The sequence below is a fragment of the Andrena cerasifolii genome, chromosome 15, assembly GCF_050908995.1.
Source record: "Andrena cerasifolii isolate SP2316 chromosome 15, iyAndCera1_principal, whole genome shotgun sequence".
NCBI classification, from domain to species: domain Eukaryota; kingdom Metazoa; phylum Arthropoda; class Insecta; order Hymenoptera; family Andrenidae; genus Andrena; species Andrena cerasifolii.
The window spans coordinates 7,777,837-7,794,762 of NC_135132.1; the positions used below are offsets into that span (position 1 = coordinate 7,777,837).

General features: G+C 43.4%; 3 protein-coding genes across 12 annotated transcripts; 2 read left to right on the forward strand and 1 right to left on the reverse strand.

Annotated features, from left to right (window-relative positions):
- Positions 1-359: 359 nt before the first annotated feature.
- Positions 360-6,752, forward strand: LOC143376984 (protein phosphatase 1 regulatory subunit 14B). 4 transcript variants are annotated; one of them, XM_076827836.1, is made up of 6 exons: positions 360-510; positions 1,775-1,992; positions 2,074-2,163; positions 2,233-2,274; positions 4,026-5,483; positions 5,839-6,752. In XM_076827836.1, exons 2-5 carry the CDS (start codon positions 1,786-1,788, stop codon positions 4,101-4,103), a joined length of 417 nt encoding a protein of 138 aa, XP_076683951.1. In that variant the 5' UTR covers positions 360-510; positions 1,775-1,785; the 3' UTR covers positions 4,104-5,483; positions 5,839-6,752. The 4 variants fall into 4 exon arrangements, with proteins under 4 accessions (XP_076683951.1, XP_076683955.1, XP_076683953.1 ...); XM_076827840.1 differs by having other exon boundaries at positions 4,124-5,483; XM_076827838.1 differs by having other exon boundaries at positions 361-510; positions 3,364-5,483.
- Positions 6,753-7,635: 883 nt separating this feature from the next.
- Positions 7,636-14,968, reverse strand: Bap60 (Brahma-associated protein 60). Of its 7 annotated transcripts, none has more exons than XM_076827818.1 (7): positions 14,723-14,968; positions 11,218-11,349; positions 10,930-11,105; positions 9,896-10,241; positions 9,631-9,828; positions 9,024-9,282; positions 7,636-8,668 (listed from the first exon to the last, which is right to left on the reverse strand). In XM_076827818.1, the coding sequence occupies exons 1-7, from the start codon at positions 14,741-14,743 to the stop codon at positions 8,262-8,264; spliced, it is 1,539 nt and encodes a 512-aa protein (XP_076683933.1). In that variant the 5' UTR covers positions 14,744-14,968; the 3' UTR covers positions 7,636-8,261. The 7 variants fall into 7 exon arrangements, with proteins under 7 accessions (XP_076683933.1, XP_076683937.1, XP_076683932.1 ...); XM_076827822.1 differs by having other exon boundaries at positions 14,689-14,968; XM_076827817.1 differs by lacking the exon at positions 14,723-14,968 and adding an exon at positions 12,457-12,519 and having other exon boundaries at positions 9,896-10,226.
- Positions 14,969-14,996: 28 nt separating this feature from the next.
- Mp20 (muscle-specific protein 20 transgelin) lies at positions 14,997-16,476 on the forward strand. Its single transcript, XM_076827841.1, has 4 exons — positions 14,997-15,154; positions 15,487-15,698; positions 15,787-15,907; positions 16,163-16,476. Exons 1-4 carry the CDS (start codon positions 15,125-15,127, stop codon positions 16,352-16,354), a joined length of 555 nt encoding a protein of 184 aa, XP_076683956.1. The 5' UTR covers positions 14,997-15,124; the 3' UTR covers positions 16,355-16,476.
- The last annotated feature ends 450 nt before the right edge of the window (positions 16,477-16,926 follow it).

Genomic DNA, 16,926 nt, shown 5'->3' on the forward strand with positions numbered 1-16,926 from the left:
ACTAGCACTGCAAAGTTGGCAACGCGTGCGATAAAAGTTTCGACTTCGAACAATTCCGCATTCTTTCTCAAATTTGTAAGCAGATTTCTATCCCTGCGCACTCATAAAGCAGAGTGCATCTATACCACCTCGTCCGCCACAATTTTTGAAAGACTTCACTGAAACACGTCTAGATACATAAACCAAATTATGACGAAAAAGGTTGTACAGATGCTTGATAAAAGAATACCAAAGATTGTGAAAGAAAAATACAGAACCTCCCTTAAATAAAAGAGAAGCAGACCCTCTATTTTAAACTTCGCGCGTTACCAAGCAGATCGTCAGCGCGCCAACTGAGTTTCAAATAATTCGGCGCGAACTAGGAACGTTTCGCTCGGCCACGCTTGGCTGGTGAGAAAACGCCACCAGTCTCGGCTACATTCAGAAAAGTTTATCATTCGTATGGATCCTGGCGTTGCGATACCGTGTTACGGCCCGATTAGTATAAATTCCGAAATAGAAGCAGTGAGAGTAAGTATCATCAAGCATTCGTACAATAGCGCGCTAACGACTTCGTTTCCACCTCGAGCCACTAATTCGGAACCAAACTCGCAGACTTCGCCTTTGTTTATACGGACGTGGACAAGAGCCACTTAATCTTTCATTGAGAACGCCAGCCGTGAATTCCGCTCCTCCTATCGTTTTATTTACAGCCGCTATCGGCCAGCCCTTTTTTTTTATTTCGTTCCAATCACTCGGGGTGACGTTCCATCAAATCGCCCGTGGGAACCTCGCTCCGACGCTCTCCGAGTGTCTTCGCGTAGCCACGGCGTCGCTTCTCACCGAGGTTACATTTGCATTGAATAGCGTTAATTAAAAAGGGGAGAGGATAAAATCGCGGGTCCATTGTTTACCCTAGCGCGGGATAATTTCCCACAGTGTTTAAAAGAAGTACAGTATCCGCGAGCATGAGCGCAACAATTGCAATCGAGATGCGATTCGTCAATGATCGATCACGGAACTGCTTTTTTCATCGAGCCAGCTTTTGAATTAATTAATTCCCCTCGCGGATGAAACTGCGATGACTAACGAGGAATCCAGTCCCCGAGACACGATTCATCGTAGATTATGCCAATTTTGCTGTCTCAAACGAATTCCTTTGCAAGCAGAATTTGAACCGGGTTTTTCTTCCCTGGCTGCTTCACGGACGTTTTCTTCGGGAATAGCTGCTTGCAATTATTTTTTTTGTAACATACGTATTTTATATCGTGAAATGGAACAATAAAGATGTATAGATGTATATATAGCTTCTGTATGCTATGTGTTTTCCTTCTCCCTTTCTCCTACTCCCATGTTCTTTTTAATTAATTAATTGCCCCTCTAATAACTTCTCCCTTAAGTTCATCTTACGCATAATTGACCATATTTTGTGCGTAGGGGTTTAAAAAATTAGACGAACTTTAACACATTGCAGACCTCATCCTTTCTCAATTTATTTGCGCAGCTATCCATCGTTTAAAAATTTTAGACTCCAATACTGGAAGTTTGTAAATACACATGAGTAAGCGAGAAGTTGCACTTTGCCTCCGACTCAAGGACCAAAGATATCTCAAGATTGGTCCGCCAGTAAATAAAACGGGGACCCGAGATTATCTCCGGATCACTCTGCAAAGTGTTAAGAAATTTTAACGCTCGAATCTCGCGTTCCTAATCTGTTCCTTCCGAAGCTTGGCGTGCATGATTTATAGCTGGATATTTTCTGCGATTTCGACTACTGATTCCCTTGGATTGTTAGATAGTTTTGTAATGGAAGGAGGTGGAGTACTTACGGCGGAGCGCAGTCCGGCGCGGGCCAACCTGCACGTGGCGTTCAGCGAAAAGGGGGAAGTGAAAGAGCGCCGGGAGAAATTCTTGACGGCCAAATACGGGTCCCACCAGATGTCCCTGATCCGCAAAAGACTTGCGGTTGAAATGTGGCTGTTCGACGAGCTAGAGAAATTATACGACACAGTCGTAAGCCGATAATTAGATTTATATCAACTCGTAGAACCGGAGTCCACCAGGTTGCTGTAATTCTCTGCTTTTACTCCGCAGAACGACGCTGGGAAAAATCGAGAGGTTGAAATCGATATTGATGAGCTTCTCGACATGGATAGCGATGATCACAGACGAAGATTTTTGCAAGTACGTGAACGAATGAGACACGAGTGTAATTTCTAAGGCTGCAGTTTGAATCGAGATTCTCTTTTGCAGGAACTACTGGTTGATACAAAAAAGCCGCCACACGATGTAAATGTAAGTAAAGATGCGTATGTTTGCTTATAGATGAATAACTACTTGTTGGATTAACGTTGTAACAGCATTCTCCTTCCCGGAAGTTAATATTCTGTGACTAATTTTAATAATTCGAAATATTTTACTTAAGGGAGGTTTGCGACTTGTTGGGCCGGAAAATAGGTAATTCTTTGTGAATTTTTTCTACAAAAACGGTTCGACAAATTAATTCGAGGCTCGGTAGGCTGTTTTATTGTATCTTGAACTATTGTTCTGAATTTTTGTGTGACAGTGAAAATGAAAACATGGCAAACACATGTTTTCTTTTTTACTGTCACACAAAAATTCAGAACAATAGTTCAAGATACAATAAAACAGCCTGCCAAACTTCACATTCATTTGTCGAACCGTTTTTGTAGAAAAAAATCACAAAGAATTACCTATTTTTCGGCCCAACATGGCGTAAACCCCCTTTAAGGGGAACCTGGTTTGGGCCCCTGAAAAAGTTGATTTTTAAGAATTATTTTCTCGACAAATGTGCCAAATTGCGTACATCCTAGCGGATCCAATTTTTGGCTGAAATAAAAAGCCGAGGTTTCTCTTAATTGCCACGAATTTATATCGTCGACGAACCAAAAAAATAAGAAATTTTTATTGTATAATAACTACTTTTGAAATTTAAGTATTAAAAATTTAATATAATTTATGTAGATTTTAATTGAGAACGAATTAATTTGATTTTACGAATTTGTCAATTTTACACTGCATTCCACTTTAGAGTGGACTCGTTCCTCGCAGGGATATACTGTTGATTGGTAGGAAATCGGCGGGGAAAGTGCTACGGCCAATCGCGTGCGTCAGATCCGTGGCAGCTGCGCAGATCGGTCGTAAGTCGGTAGGGGCGTGGGTCTGCTCTTATATGGTATGGAGTGTAGACTCTTTTCTTATTTTTCCGAGAAAATAATTCTTAAATACACGGTTCTTTTTCAGCGCCCTAAACTAGGCTTTCCCCTAAGAACAGCACTAAGTGTTCTAAATAAATTAAAACAACGTGGCCACACAACAACAAGCCGGTAGCCGTTACTAGCCCGAGTTGTTTATATGTTTCAGAAATTCATTAACGATTTACTCGAAAAAGCTAAAACACTTTGAAGAACTTCCATGCTCTTCCTAGCACTCACGTGTTCGCAAGGACTTCTTTGAAGCATTAAAAGATTTGCTCAGATTTGGAACGAGTCAAAGACATATTCAAGCCTTACCGAGTCGCGCGCATACGCGGCTCGAAATGCCAATTTATCATTACTTGGATAGAACTTAACGGGGGAAAACATCAAATGACTCTGCACATTTTTATTCTAGCGTGTGTATTATTTCATATTGAAATCGTAAGCATTAGTATCTGACTTATATCAGTACAACGGCTAACTCTGTTAGTTATTTGTGTGCGCATCGCATATCAAGTAATAGACCTCACAGTACACAAACTGCCTTGCTGTACGATCCATCCAGCGCGATGTATAGTAGAAAAGTTTGCCCTTCTACGCTATAGTTTTGTATGCCTTCTATACTCCAACCGTTCGTAGTAATATTTATGTTGTTAAGGCTCGTCAACTAACAATACTTCCAAACGTCGTAACTATACCAAATGATTTCTATGCATATCCTATGTTTACCAGACTCCCCCCCCCCCCTCCGACTGCAAGTGGGTCGAAGCAGGTTTAATACCTTTATGTTGTAGTTGTAACGGATTAACGCAATTCTATTTATTTTAGAAGATAATCTTTAAGGGAGTAATACGCAAAATTTCGCATCGAATGCTTGTGAAGGAGAAGCCTTGCTCGACGATGTAACAGAAGCGCGTATGTTTCAGATGATTCTGGCATAGTAACAATTAAAACGTGGAAATGGCACCTATCGTTGCTTCGGTACCGAATCAGTATTCCAAATATCGCGGAGCAGAAGCTTACTCTGCCGTGAGTTCTTAATTACAGTTCGATAATTTTTTACAAGATGCCGGAACGTCGGCATTCTTGTTAAGTTGTTGGGAGAGGGAAAGAGAGAGAGAGGGATAAAAACATTCCTAAATTTAGAAAGAAATATTCGAAGCGGTAGAGTCTAAACATTCTACGGTGTACTGAATCTTTTGAATTACTTTGTTGCCTATATAATCATGTTATTAATTTCGAGATTTTAAATTTCTATTTATATACGTGTTATGCTCTTCTAAGTTATAAAATCTATGCTTTTTAAAAGGGCGCCCTCTGTTCTGGGGGGCCCCGTGAAATGTAGAAACAATGATCCATATCATTATTCGTTCCGACAAAATCCACTAGCGCTTGTGTTCTGGAAATTCGAAGCGTCGCGACGGAGCGCAATCATAGGTGACATTTATACGCTTTACAGTCATTTAACAGACGAGATACGGCGTAAAATGTATCCGCAATCGTGTAAAAGAGGAAGGAGCTTGAACGTAACACGGATGATCTCTCGCACCAGTGTGTCTCGCATGGTTACTTAATGTCGTACCGAAAAGACTGCGCAAATGGAATTTACCTCCCTCTTAAAACTAGATGCGTACAGAAATCACTTGCGACGAGAGCAGATAATAAGATTGATATATGATATCGGCGCTGGAATACACGGTGCCCGAAGTCGAGCTGAGCAAGAAATTTTGTGTTTACGGTCAGATAGGATGCGAAGCAATACCCGAAAGAATGTGATCGCCCAACAATATGTCTTCGAAGAAAGAGGAAGAGAAGGGGGCTGCTCGAGGCTCTCCGGCTACCTTGTATCTCGAGAAGTGTACGATCTCTGTAGCGTTATTGATCCCCAGTTAAGAAAGCAAAGACGGAAAAGAGGCGGGAGCAGTTTTATCCAAGGGCTAGTGAAACGTATGGTCATCCACGAGATATTTGGGTGTACAGAGAATCACCTGCCATTCATCGATCGTGTCGTTTCGTTTGGCGAAAATGTGATCTTTGTGGACTTGTCACGAGCATAGGAAAAATGTGTCTAGACTACCTTTCTACCCTTAACACTTCCATACCAGCTTAGATGAGTAACATTGTCTAATTAAAAGCGTTGAAACGTCGTCTCGTCACCCGCATGTATATTTAAAACTTTATACGATGAATTATATGTGAATGTGTAATTAAGGTTAGGAGTAAACGTATACAATAAACCTTGATCTCGCGCGTGCAATCAATGGCGTCTTCGTTCCGCTCGGGCGAGTCTATTAGGGGCCGTCCTTAAATTACGTAAGGTTAATTTTAGCGATTTCGTACCCCCTCCCTGCCCCAGTATAAAAATTCGTAAGATTTGATATCGCAACTCCCTCCTTGCGTAACATTTTTTACATTTAACCTTTCTACTTATTAAAATTCTGTTAAAAGTTTGTATAATTCATTTAATAACTCGGATTCGTGAAATTTAAACTAAAACTACTCTTCTGGAACATTAATGATAGAATTTGTATTTATTGAAAATTAGGTTGAAAAATATTACGTAATACGTTACCTGACACCCCTCCTCCCTCTGTAAGAAATTCAGGACCCCCCCAAAAAAAGCCTTACGTAATTTAAGGAGGACTCCTTACCTCGCCAGAGGCTGTCGAACGAATGCGCCCAGCAGTTTAATCAGAGTTTATTGTATTAGAGAGGATACAATCAATTTGCGCACTTGTGATTTAGCGTTGTAAAGGGTATGCGACCTTCAAATACAATTATGTTCACCGAATCGAAATTATGAAGTTTTTAAATTTTATCGCCGGAGCAAGTGTTGCTATCAAATTGTTTATTCTTTTGTTCTGTATTATGCAATGGCCGTTAGGTTAGTGCGCGTGAAATATCATTTATTTAAGTCGCAACTTCGAACGCTGTTCGTAAACAGTTTTCAATTTAGCACAGCTATTTCTCATTCGTTCAAAATTCCACCTAGCCATTCTTCTGATTAAAAAGGTGATTCTGAAAGTGATATTTCGCGCGGACCGACCTAATTAAAAGCGCGATATCGGTGCTTTGCGTGTAATGCTCGAATGTTTCGTAATATAATACGGCTTGGTGTCTCTAGAACGATGAAAGGAACTCGTAGGATTATTTTCTCGGTGAATCATTCGCAAGTAATGGGAAATGCTTGAGGTCTTGGAAGAGGGAGAAACGGAGGGGCGCGGAATGTGTTACACCTGACGGCAATGGAATTTCCCATCCCGCGTGAATGGTGACGTCGTGACACCGAATCAAATTAATCCATATTACTCTTAAGTAAGGGAGAAGCACTTTTACACCGATAAAGATAAGAGATTCCCGCTCAGGCGGCGCGATCAAAGAGAAAGTAAGGCGGAAATCGTAGACGAAGTAAGATCCCTGTCCCCTGCATCTCAAATTGGCGCGATATTGCCGTTTCTACAACAGGAAACAATATTTTGCATCAACATGTACTGATTATGTAAGAGATTGTATTTACTTGCACAAACGAAATAAGAATTGGATAATGGAAAAAGCGACGATTCCCCTTATTTCCCTGCGGCAACCAGTCCTCCCCCGTTCGGGATCGAATTACAAGAATTATAATCAAACGTTCACTTAACTAGAGTATAAACTCAAAGCGTCAGGATACTTAAGGGGCAACGCCACTGTAACGGCACAAAAACGTAGTATAGAAAATTACCTTTGACAATTATTTGTGGGTTAAAAAAGAAATAAGTGGAAAATCTGTTTAAACGCCTTTGTTAGTCACATCTTAAGTAGTTTCAAGCTATTTTTATTTTCTTTTCACTTCTCCCTAATGGCACTTTAAACGCGTTTTTCTCAGAACCACTTTTTCAAATTTGCTTCCAGCAGAACTTAAGGGGTCTCTCTACCTTGATGGCCTGAAAAGGAGCGCGATATTTGGGATTTTTTTTTTAAGAGAAACCCTCAAATTATATTAATTGAAAACCTTATGTCTATATTTGTACATATTTAGGCAACATTTAAAAAAAAAGCGGTACCTAAAACTTTAAACGCGTTTTTCTCAAAACGATGTTTTTCGAATTGGTTAGCATATCTCAAAAACCAATCACCCGATTTACTTCAAACTTGGCATATATCTTTAGCAGATGTCTCATTCTCGCTGGTATTAAAACTAAGTTGGTTTTTACAAAATTAGACTTTTGCGACTTAAAAAGACAGCGAATTGTTTTGCAGAAACAGATTTTCCACTGATCCCTTTGTTTATCCACAAACAATTGCTAAAGCTAACTACGTTTTTGTGCCGCTAGAGTGGTGTTACCCCTTGCGGTATTCAAAACGCCATAGTTCTCGCTAAACAAATTCCCGAAACTGGCACTGAGAACGGGCAGTCAAACTAGGGTACCCGCTTAAATATCGAAAATATTCACCAACATGGGGGTCCAGCTCGAGATGATTTCAGCGAGTTATATCAAAGGTTTATTCATTACATTGTACAGAAATTCACCGCATTAGTAGTGCCTACAGCGAGTCTGTGATACATGCTTCCATAGAAAAAACTTATGAAAAGATCGGCTTGAATAAAGATACACGATATACGTTTACGTAAATAAAGTTTGCCTTCGTGAAATCGTTGCTCCCGCGTCCGCGAGCTATACATCCGTTCCCTCTACATCCTCGACCCTCGTAAAAATATGCCGCTCCAGTGTTCTGCACATAGGCATACATAGACGGAGCAGAAGCTGGGACTATCGGCGAGGGGAACGGTAGTCTTGGAGGGGAAAAGGCAGAGGTTCAGGCACGTCGGTTAGCTTCGGACGCATTCGGCATGTATAAAACCACTGCGTTACCCGATTTACTCGTATCGCTCCCCTTACCGCGAACCTTGCCAGCCCCCCGTCAGCTTACGCTCCGTCTATATGTGTCTATGGTTCTGCAGACTTAATACCGAGGCCGGTGCAAGACACGTTAGCCGATCGCCGCCGCGATCGCAGCAGGGGAGAAGACTGATATAAATACTTTACATATCGATGTCTCGAATCGTGTTACCGTACTCCGCGCTTAGGAGTTCCTGATACCAAGCGCCTGCTCCAGTTCCGCGCGCTTCTGCTGGACCTTCGTATAGAAGTACCGGCAGACGGCTTCCTGTGCCCACGGCTGGTAATAGAACTCCGCCCTGCGCTCCTCCTCCGGGTTCCCGACGACGTCTATCATCGTCTTCAAGTCCCTCGTCTGCGAGATGATCCACTTGTTGATGAACTGCTGGGGATCCTTGGCGAAGCTCAGGAAGAACTCCCGGTTAGTCTTCAGCTGATTGATCGTCTCCACCGTTTCGTGGATCTTGTTGTCCAGGCTCTGGATCTCCTGCTGGCTGGCGGTCGAGAGCAGGAAATTGTTCATCTGCGTTTTCAACGTGTCGTCCACCTCCACGTCTATGTCGTAGCAGGCAGTCTGCTTCGTCTCCGTGCCTGGTGGAAGACACAGGGAAATGTACAGATCGCTGTCCTCCAGGGAGTGTTTAGTAAGGTGAGAGGTAGAGGTGTGCGAGAACCCGAAAATGTCGGGTCGGGTCGGCGATTATTCTAGGGATCGGGACGGGTTCCCGAGGGTTTCGGGATTCGTGTTGTTAGGACTGACTGATGTTTGTACTTCGGGAAAACAACAATGTCTCTACACTTTTTCTTTGGAATCCCAACACTTTTTGGGAGTCCCGACTCTCTCGGGAATCACGGATATTCTCGGGAACCGGACCCGACCCGACTTTGGGTTCCCGACATTTTCGGGTTCTCGCACACCTCTGGCGAGAGGTAACTAGTAACGCACCCTCCACGCTGATAACATGGTTGATTACGATAGGATCGGGCGGGTGAAGCAGCGGGTTCAAACGCTGCGGTATCTCCGCGAATTTCATCCTGGAGCAGGCGAATATTTGCTCCAAATACTTATCACAGTTTATGAACTCCCTCTCGTGACTGTCCTGCAGCTTGTGCGTCTTTATGTACTGCCATAGCGCGGAGATGATGACGGGTCTCGTTTGCGTATGTACACCTAGGAGTCGTGCTAATCTGGGATCTAGTTTGAACTGCGAAGAAGAACGTTAAGTTGTTATTTTATTAACTTCTTATTTTTCACGTTTTTCTGAAAAGTTGTCAACTACTGATACATGGTCAACTACTGGTACCTTCACCCTAGTTTTAGTTTAAATTTCTCGAAGACGAGTTAAACGAATGATATAAACATTTAAAAGAATTTTAATGACTGAAAACAGTTGAATGTAAAAAATATTACGTAAGCAGGGGGTTGCAATATGAAATTTTATGAATTCTTATACTGGGGGAGGGAGGTGGTAAGAAATCGCCAAAATTACCCTTACGTAATTTAAGGACAGCCCCTACGACCCGTTAAGATGAAACAGTGGGAGGACTGTTACCTGTAGAGGCTGGTAATCAAGGAGCAGCAGAATAGTACATCGAACATTTTTATCGCCGGGTCTTTTCACCTGGAAACCGTCGGTTTCCTGTGTTGTCAACGTGCGGTGCCACTCCACCAAGTGGTTATCAGGGCCGTATAAATCCTTATCCAATTCTATGACTAAGCTCTTGAAGAACGAGGAGAACTTCCTCTTCACCTAAGTGTTATCAGACAAGTTATCATCCTGCATAGTTAGCGGACACTTAGTTTCATAGTTCCATTACCTTATTGGGATCATTTTTCGTATCGTCTAGGAGCCGCCCCTCGACTCTAAGCTCCCAAGACGCAACCGAACCCTCCTCCCCCTCGCCGGCCTCTTTGGCCGGGTAGAACGTATTCGATATGAATATCCGCAGCTTCCTCTTCTGCTTCATGGGACGCTTCAGCGCCTCTTGTATGTCAAGGCGCTTTCGCATTATAGTCGCGTCTAGCTTCCTCTCGAACGCCAGCAGATCCATGTAAGCCTGGGACTCGGGCACCAGGTCGCGCACTTTCTGCGGCAATATTTTGTCCGCCAACTTTTTCTTCTTCTTGGATGTGGAATGTGAAAAATCACTGTTCCAAAAATACCTAAATGAGTTCGTGTAAAAATCATAGATTCAAAAATCAATAAACCAATTTTGAAGCTTATGAGATGCAGTGAAGTTCCTGGTAAATCGGTAAACGGTTTTTTAACGAAGCGATCGATTACGCAAGAATTACGAGCGCTGGAAGCTACTTCTTTTAAGGGGGTATTCTACCCAAAAATTCGATTTTTTTTTCTTTGATTTTCTAATAGCTTAGGGTTTTGAAAATATGTCCCTAAAATATTAAGGTGAGATTTGGAAAACTCCCGGAGTTATAGGGGCTTAAGGCCGCAGCCTGTAGATTAAAAAAATCTTTGGTACTTTCGTTTCAGATGACTAGGACGGCCGGAATTCGTGCGCCCGATTTGGGCCGGTTTTTAATAACGCGACCTGCGCTTCGGCGTGTAACTTGTACAAATTTCAATATAATGCGTTCCAACAATTTGTGTCGATAGTTCAAACACTGCTAAATATGTGTGCAAAGCCCCTGCCCTGTAGGTGCGGTAGGTTTTCCAGAATTAATTTCCCAATATCACCTTCTGAAACCAGTGTCTAGACTAGAATACCCCTTTAAGAAACGAAACGTTAACGCATTCGTCGAGGGGATTATTCGATGCGGGGAGACAATGAGTACAATGATAAACAGTAATACGAACTTAAGAGAAAAATGCATGCGGCGCCGGCGCACTTACGGTTTCTGCTGCGACATGGGGATGCGTTGGTCCGCGCTCCTCTTACCGACCGGCGGAGTGGGCATTGGTCCCTGGCGAATGTTGGAGTAAGGTTGACTCGTTCTTATTATGCTCCCCGGGCCGGGTCCCGCGTTCGCCATCTGCGGAGGCGGAGTGAATCCCGACCGTTGTTGCATCTGTGTAAATAAGATTACAAAATATTTTTTCACGCGGAAAGCGCAATTATATACGTCGGTGGTGCGATGTATTAGTGACAGTAACGTTCGCTGAAATCCAGGATATACTCACGGGAAAATTTGGGCCCGAGTATTGCCGCAAATTCGGAGGTACAGACGAGGCTGTATATCTTTGTTGCGGCGGGACATTATTCCCCGTGTTTGGTACAGGAAACCTCTGTGCCATGTCTCTTTGGTCACCACCCTAACGGGGCAGAACAAGCTTCTTATTTAAACGAACGTTCACCTCCCATTAGCGACAACTTCGTTTTATCGCGAAAGAAAATCTCCTCGTATTTTATTATTCTTCCCGAAGCTGTTTATTTAAATACGGAAGGAGGCAGCAGCATCTAACAGCGATGCGAATTGTCTGTCAACTACCAAGGAAAAACAAAAACATAACCTTCGAAGGCGATTGCGAGCTTATTTACGCGCAAGGTTAGAATTGAACTCTATTTTCGGAGCTAAACAAACATTTTCGTTCTGAGTAATGATTTACCGGGGGATAAATGAGAACACGGGAAGTATTAAAACACTGCGGGGCACAGCTTCTGTCGGTTCTCCGTTAAATTCGAGCACACTTTTGCGTAACGCCACATTTCGATTCGGTGAATTTGAGGTTATGATATTTTATGGTTTGGCGTAGAGTGGAGATTAAAGAATGCGAAGGATGGGTGAAATACGATCAGCGAGTAACGAAAAACAACCTACGCCTTGAAAGCTTCTATCCACTTTCTGTCAGGGTTAGTAAGCTCTCAGTGAAGCGGCAGATTACAGATGCATTACCTCCGCGTTCTGTCGCCAAGAGGGCGCTGGTCGTGGCGCGCTGGCGCTTCTTGATTTAAACACCAGAGGGCTACGGAATGAGCGGCTTGAAAAGGTATGTACTTGTGAGAATTAGCAACTGTCCGTGGCCCTCTGGTGGCGATTCTGAGAAGCGTGGCTATTTAAATTTGAAATCCTAGACAAACTTCTTTTTTTAATGAAAACGTTAAGAATAAAAAAAAGAAATTTGTCTGGTTTCTGTTTGTAATTAGTAAATATGGGAATGTTAATTTTGATTTGAATTTAAAAATTATGTAAAGTGTAACGTGTGGAGTAATTAATTTTTTATTATAATTGATGGTTTTATTATAATATACCATGCGCGTGTGTTATGGGTATCATTAAATATGAAATTAGGAAATGTTTAGATGAATTAGTACGGTAGATCTTGGAAATGCAATTTCGGTGAATTGTGGGAATATATGTTAATACCTCGAATTCCTTCTAACATTGAATAAACGATTAAGAGATGGTAATAATAGAATACCTTGAACACCACCTGTGCAAGTGGATTCTCATGAAAGTAATTAATCATAAGCCGCGGAAATTTAATTTCGGACAATACGTATTTAAATCGCTGAATCGTTGAACTAACTTCAAACAAGTGGGAGGAAATTATTCATGGATAGTATTATAAACGCCCCGTCATACTATTTCACGCTTAAACTCAAGTTTCATAAATACTTTCACTGAGTAAGAACTTGAAAACCCGAGAACTGTCCTTTCTCAAAATTTCGTTTTTGAATCAATTAAATCAGGATAACGGAAATGAAAGTATTCGGAGAGCATTTATTAAAATTACACGAAGGATTCGTAATTCGGGGTAAATTTATTTTATTTTAAAACGGAAATTAATTTCACGATACTCATATAAAAAGAAACCAACAGAACAATGCGTTCCAGAACCTATTATCCTCCTTCATTTAAAGTCGAAGCCAATCAGCAAAAGAGTCGTTAACGTAGGGACCTAGAGTGTCGGTATCTAAGAGGTAATATAAAAAAAGATAACCTTGCGAAAAAAAATCACTAGATTCCAATGCAAGGTCGTTAAAGCGCCATTGAAACAGCTAAAATGTTTGGAACTCGTTGAAAAGTTTGCAGCCCGTCGAGGAAGAGGGGATCGTAGCGAATGGAAGTACGCAGGACGTCGCGATTATATTTAAACCTGACTCAGTAGCCAGCGATTTTGCCAATGAATAATCTTCCATATCATTGGATTAACAGAGTCATCCCTCTAGTTGCGCAATTGCGTATTACCATGTCCCGGTAAAAGTTCGTTCGCGAAAGAGATGGCCATATATGGAGGCGCCCTCCATCGTTGCACCGAGGAGCTTCTCATTTTTTCAACTTCTGCCCTATCCTCCTGGGTCCCTTTTCCTCCACGAGTGTCACGTAAATTCAGAAACTGGACCACGCAATTATAACCCGACCTATATCGAAGTTTATTTAAAGAAAAAACTCGCCACGCTCTGCGCAATCGATTTTCTCTCTGTTTCTTTTTTCTCCGAATATTTGGAGCGTTGACTGCAACAACGAGGATGCTTTGTAGGTGGCAATATGGCGGCTTCCTTGAGCGAAGTTGAATGCAACTGTTTCTCCAGGAAAGAATGTTGTATGAAGTGAAATAAAGTAATCTGTTCTGTGATTACCGCTTCGTCATTTCTATTCTTTCCTTTTTTACCATTTGGGTGGCGGTAATTTGAAGAATGTATTCCTGAGTGACGGTGGGAGGCGGGAGGTGAACGCAGACGAGCCGGAAGTTGATGTTACCAGACGCTATAATTGGGAATGGAGTCACATCGATAATTCAGAGTTTCCAACTGAGAATATTTTTAATTCACTTGCAGTCTGACTGAAAATTTTGAGAGCAGCCCGGCTGAAGTAAGCTATCGCGGCGGAAGTTGCGGCGTACAGGAGAATTGTTCAGAATTAGTTGGCCATAAAGAAGATCAACATCCACAGTTTCTAAAAGAGGGAATGAGTCAAGCCCGAAACAAATGGGAATATTGTATATTTAACACAGTGTTAAGCCTTTTCATTCCAATTCAGCAGATTGTTGAATGAAAATACATGATAAAAATAAGATTTTATATCCTCCAAAGAAGACTTGAATTAAAAAAAGAAATGAGTGCCGTTCTAGCGCAGCTGTTGCAGTACAGATGGCTACAATTCTAAGTTTCGCCTGTCACATATTGAATACACACCTTACCTAGCCACGCCTATTATAAATACCTAAAGCTCACCAACACTTTCTGCGCATAATTTGTGCCCAACCTTCTCCTCGCATTTATACAAAACTTCAAATAGACCCTTCAGGTCCCTAAAGTCGGGAATCCACCTGGAAGCTAAGCTAAGCTAAGCTAAGCTAATTTTTTAAAATGTAGCATGGCATAGTACAGCCTGGCTTAGCTCAGCTTAGCTTCTAGGTGGATTCCCGGCTTAACTCTTTATTGGCGTGGCCCAATTCGGGGCTTTTCAGCCATAGTTTCTCATCCTTACAATTTTTTTTAGACAAATTAAGCTACAGCGCACCTAAATACTTCATTCCTCCAGTAAAAATCCCAAATAGACCCCACGAAACACTGTGCGCTTACAAAATACTTAAGACTCCTAGCTAGACAAGCTCCATAGGCCTGTGGTAACACCAGATATGACCATTTCAATCACTTAAAAATCACTCCCAGAATCGAAGACCAGCCCTTCCAATAAAATTACACACCCCACCAAGCTCCTCAGTGCAGCAACCTCCTTACCATCCCATATTCACTCTTCATCTCGTACTCCAGCGTCCGCCCGAACCAGGCCACTAAAACAAAGCCTCTAAGCCTTGCAGAATGGCACCGAGTGCCTCTAAATCCTCCATAGGCCACCACTGCACGTTCCACAGGCGGGTGGCAGCTGCGATTTTGGAAATCCACCGTGCATGGCCCTCTGTCTAAGTGAATAACTGGCTAATATTAGATCCCAGAAAACTGTGGAAGCCGCGCACACACACGCGTCGTCTTTTTTCGACGTACGCCAACTTGGGGGTGGTGAAACCCGCGTGTTGGACAGTTTCCTCCGGAGCGTGGGCCGCCTTCCTCGCCGGTATAAGAGGGGCTGGGTATCGGTCCGAGCACTTCAGTCCTCTCAAAGAAACACCACAAGGTACAAGGATGGCTCTCGAACGTCAAGTGCGCGCCAAGGTACGGCTAAGTGCCCCGCCGTGAAACGTCCATCGTCAGGAGGACCGCGAGAGTTCAGTCGAGTGTGGAGTTCGTTGGAATCCTCGTTTCCCCCCTTTTCACATGGGACTATCATTACTGTGGCTTGCTGTGGACCTCTCGGTTTCTTTTAAATTGACTTCCTTGGAAGCATATAACTCGTGGAAGCTGTTGCTAGGGGAACTGATTATTGGGCTCACGTGAACCTCCGTATTTGGTTTGGGGGATGGTTTACGGGGGACTTCCAACGACTCGATCACTGGGCCGAGTTGCGGGTTGCAGTTAGAAATGTTGCATCGTAATTGTCATTGCAGCTCGCTGGAAAGCGCAGCCCGGAGATGGAGAAGGAGGCCCAGGAATGGATCGAGGCCATTCTGGGGAAGAAGTTCCCTCCTAACGAGCTCTTCGAGGACGTGCTCAAGGACGGCCAGGTGCTGTGCGAGCTGATGAACAAGATCTCCCCCGGATCCGTGTCCAAGATCAACAGCTCCGGCGGCCAGTTCAAAATGATGGAGAACATCAACATGTAAGCGACTGATGGCTATTTTTACATTTAGAGAATGCCTGCTCCACTTTCGATCCGTCACACTATCAACCACGCTGTTGCGCGCTAGATTCCAGAAAGCTCTCAAGGACTACGGAGTGGACGACGTCGACGTGTTCCAAACGGTCGACCTGTGGGAGAAGAAGGACATCGCGCAGGTGGTCACCACCTTGTTCGCTCTTGGTCGCACGGTGCGTATTAATTACGAAAGCAATTCGCTATAGTATTTCGAAATTCCACACCAAACTCATCTACCTACTCACGGACCACAAATTCATGGCGCCCCTAACCCTGCACAACCCCTCTAATTTCTCACCCTGTTGATCACAAAAAATTGCTCACTACCCTATCCCTAAAAATCACGGAACAACTACGTCCTCCTGGCCTCTATGCGGTCCCCAAGTGAGACCAACGTCCCGCAATTTTATTCTTCTGGTTGCCCGCAGACGTACAAGCACCCAGAGTGGAAGGGGCCTTGGCTAGGGCCCAAGCCTTCCGAGGAATGCAAACGCGACTTCACGGAAGAGCAATTGCGCGCCGGTGAGGGGATGATCGGCCTCCAGGCCGGCTCCAACAAGGGCGCCACCCAGGCGGGCCAGAGCATCGGCGCCACCCGCAAGATCCTCCTTGGAAAGTAGAGGCGCCTATCCCCCCCTCCCTTAGACCCCCACAAAAATCTGTATTTTGTATGTACATGTATATAATATTACGTATTTATTTTGTATTTTGTAATTGAACGGTAATATAAATTTATTATTTACGCCGAATGGTCTCTTCAATACCCCCGGACGCCCCCGAAGCCGGCCATTTTAGGCACCGAGAGAGGAATCTCTGGCGAAAGCGCGAGAAACACGAGGATACACGAGCGTTTCGAGAATTCTCGCGGCTGGGTAAAAATATGACAGCAGTCAGCCCGGCCAGACGGCCGTAATGGAGTTTTACAGCTGCTGGCAGTGTTAAGAGAAACATCGGCGCTGAAATCTCTGTCATTCGCTGCCTCTCTTCACGCCCCCGTTTTTAATTCACTCGCCACGCAGGACAGATTGGACCCGCATGACGATTAGTGGGGGCGACTCGCGGAGGCCTTTGCTAAGCGATGCCTCGCTCGAGGCCTTGGAATTTGGGGCAAAGACCCAGTTTTTTTCTCTCGATTTTATGGACCACTTACGGGGATGTTCTTTTTGAAAATTTATGGAAAAGTCAGAAAATT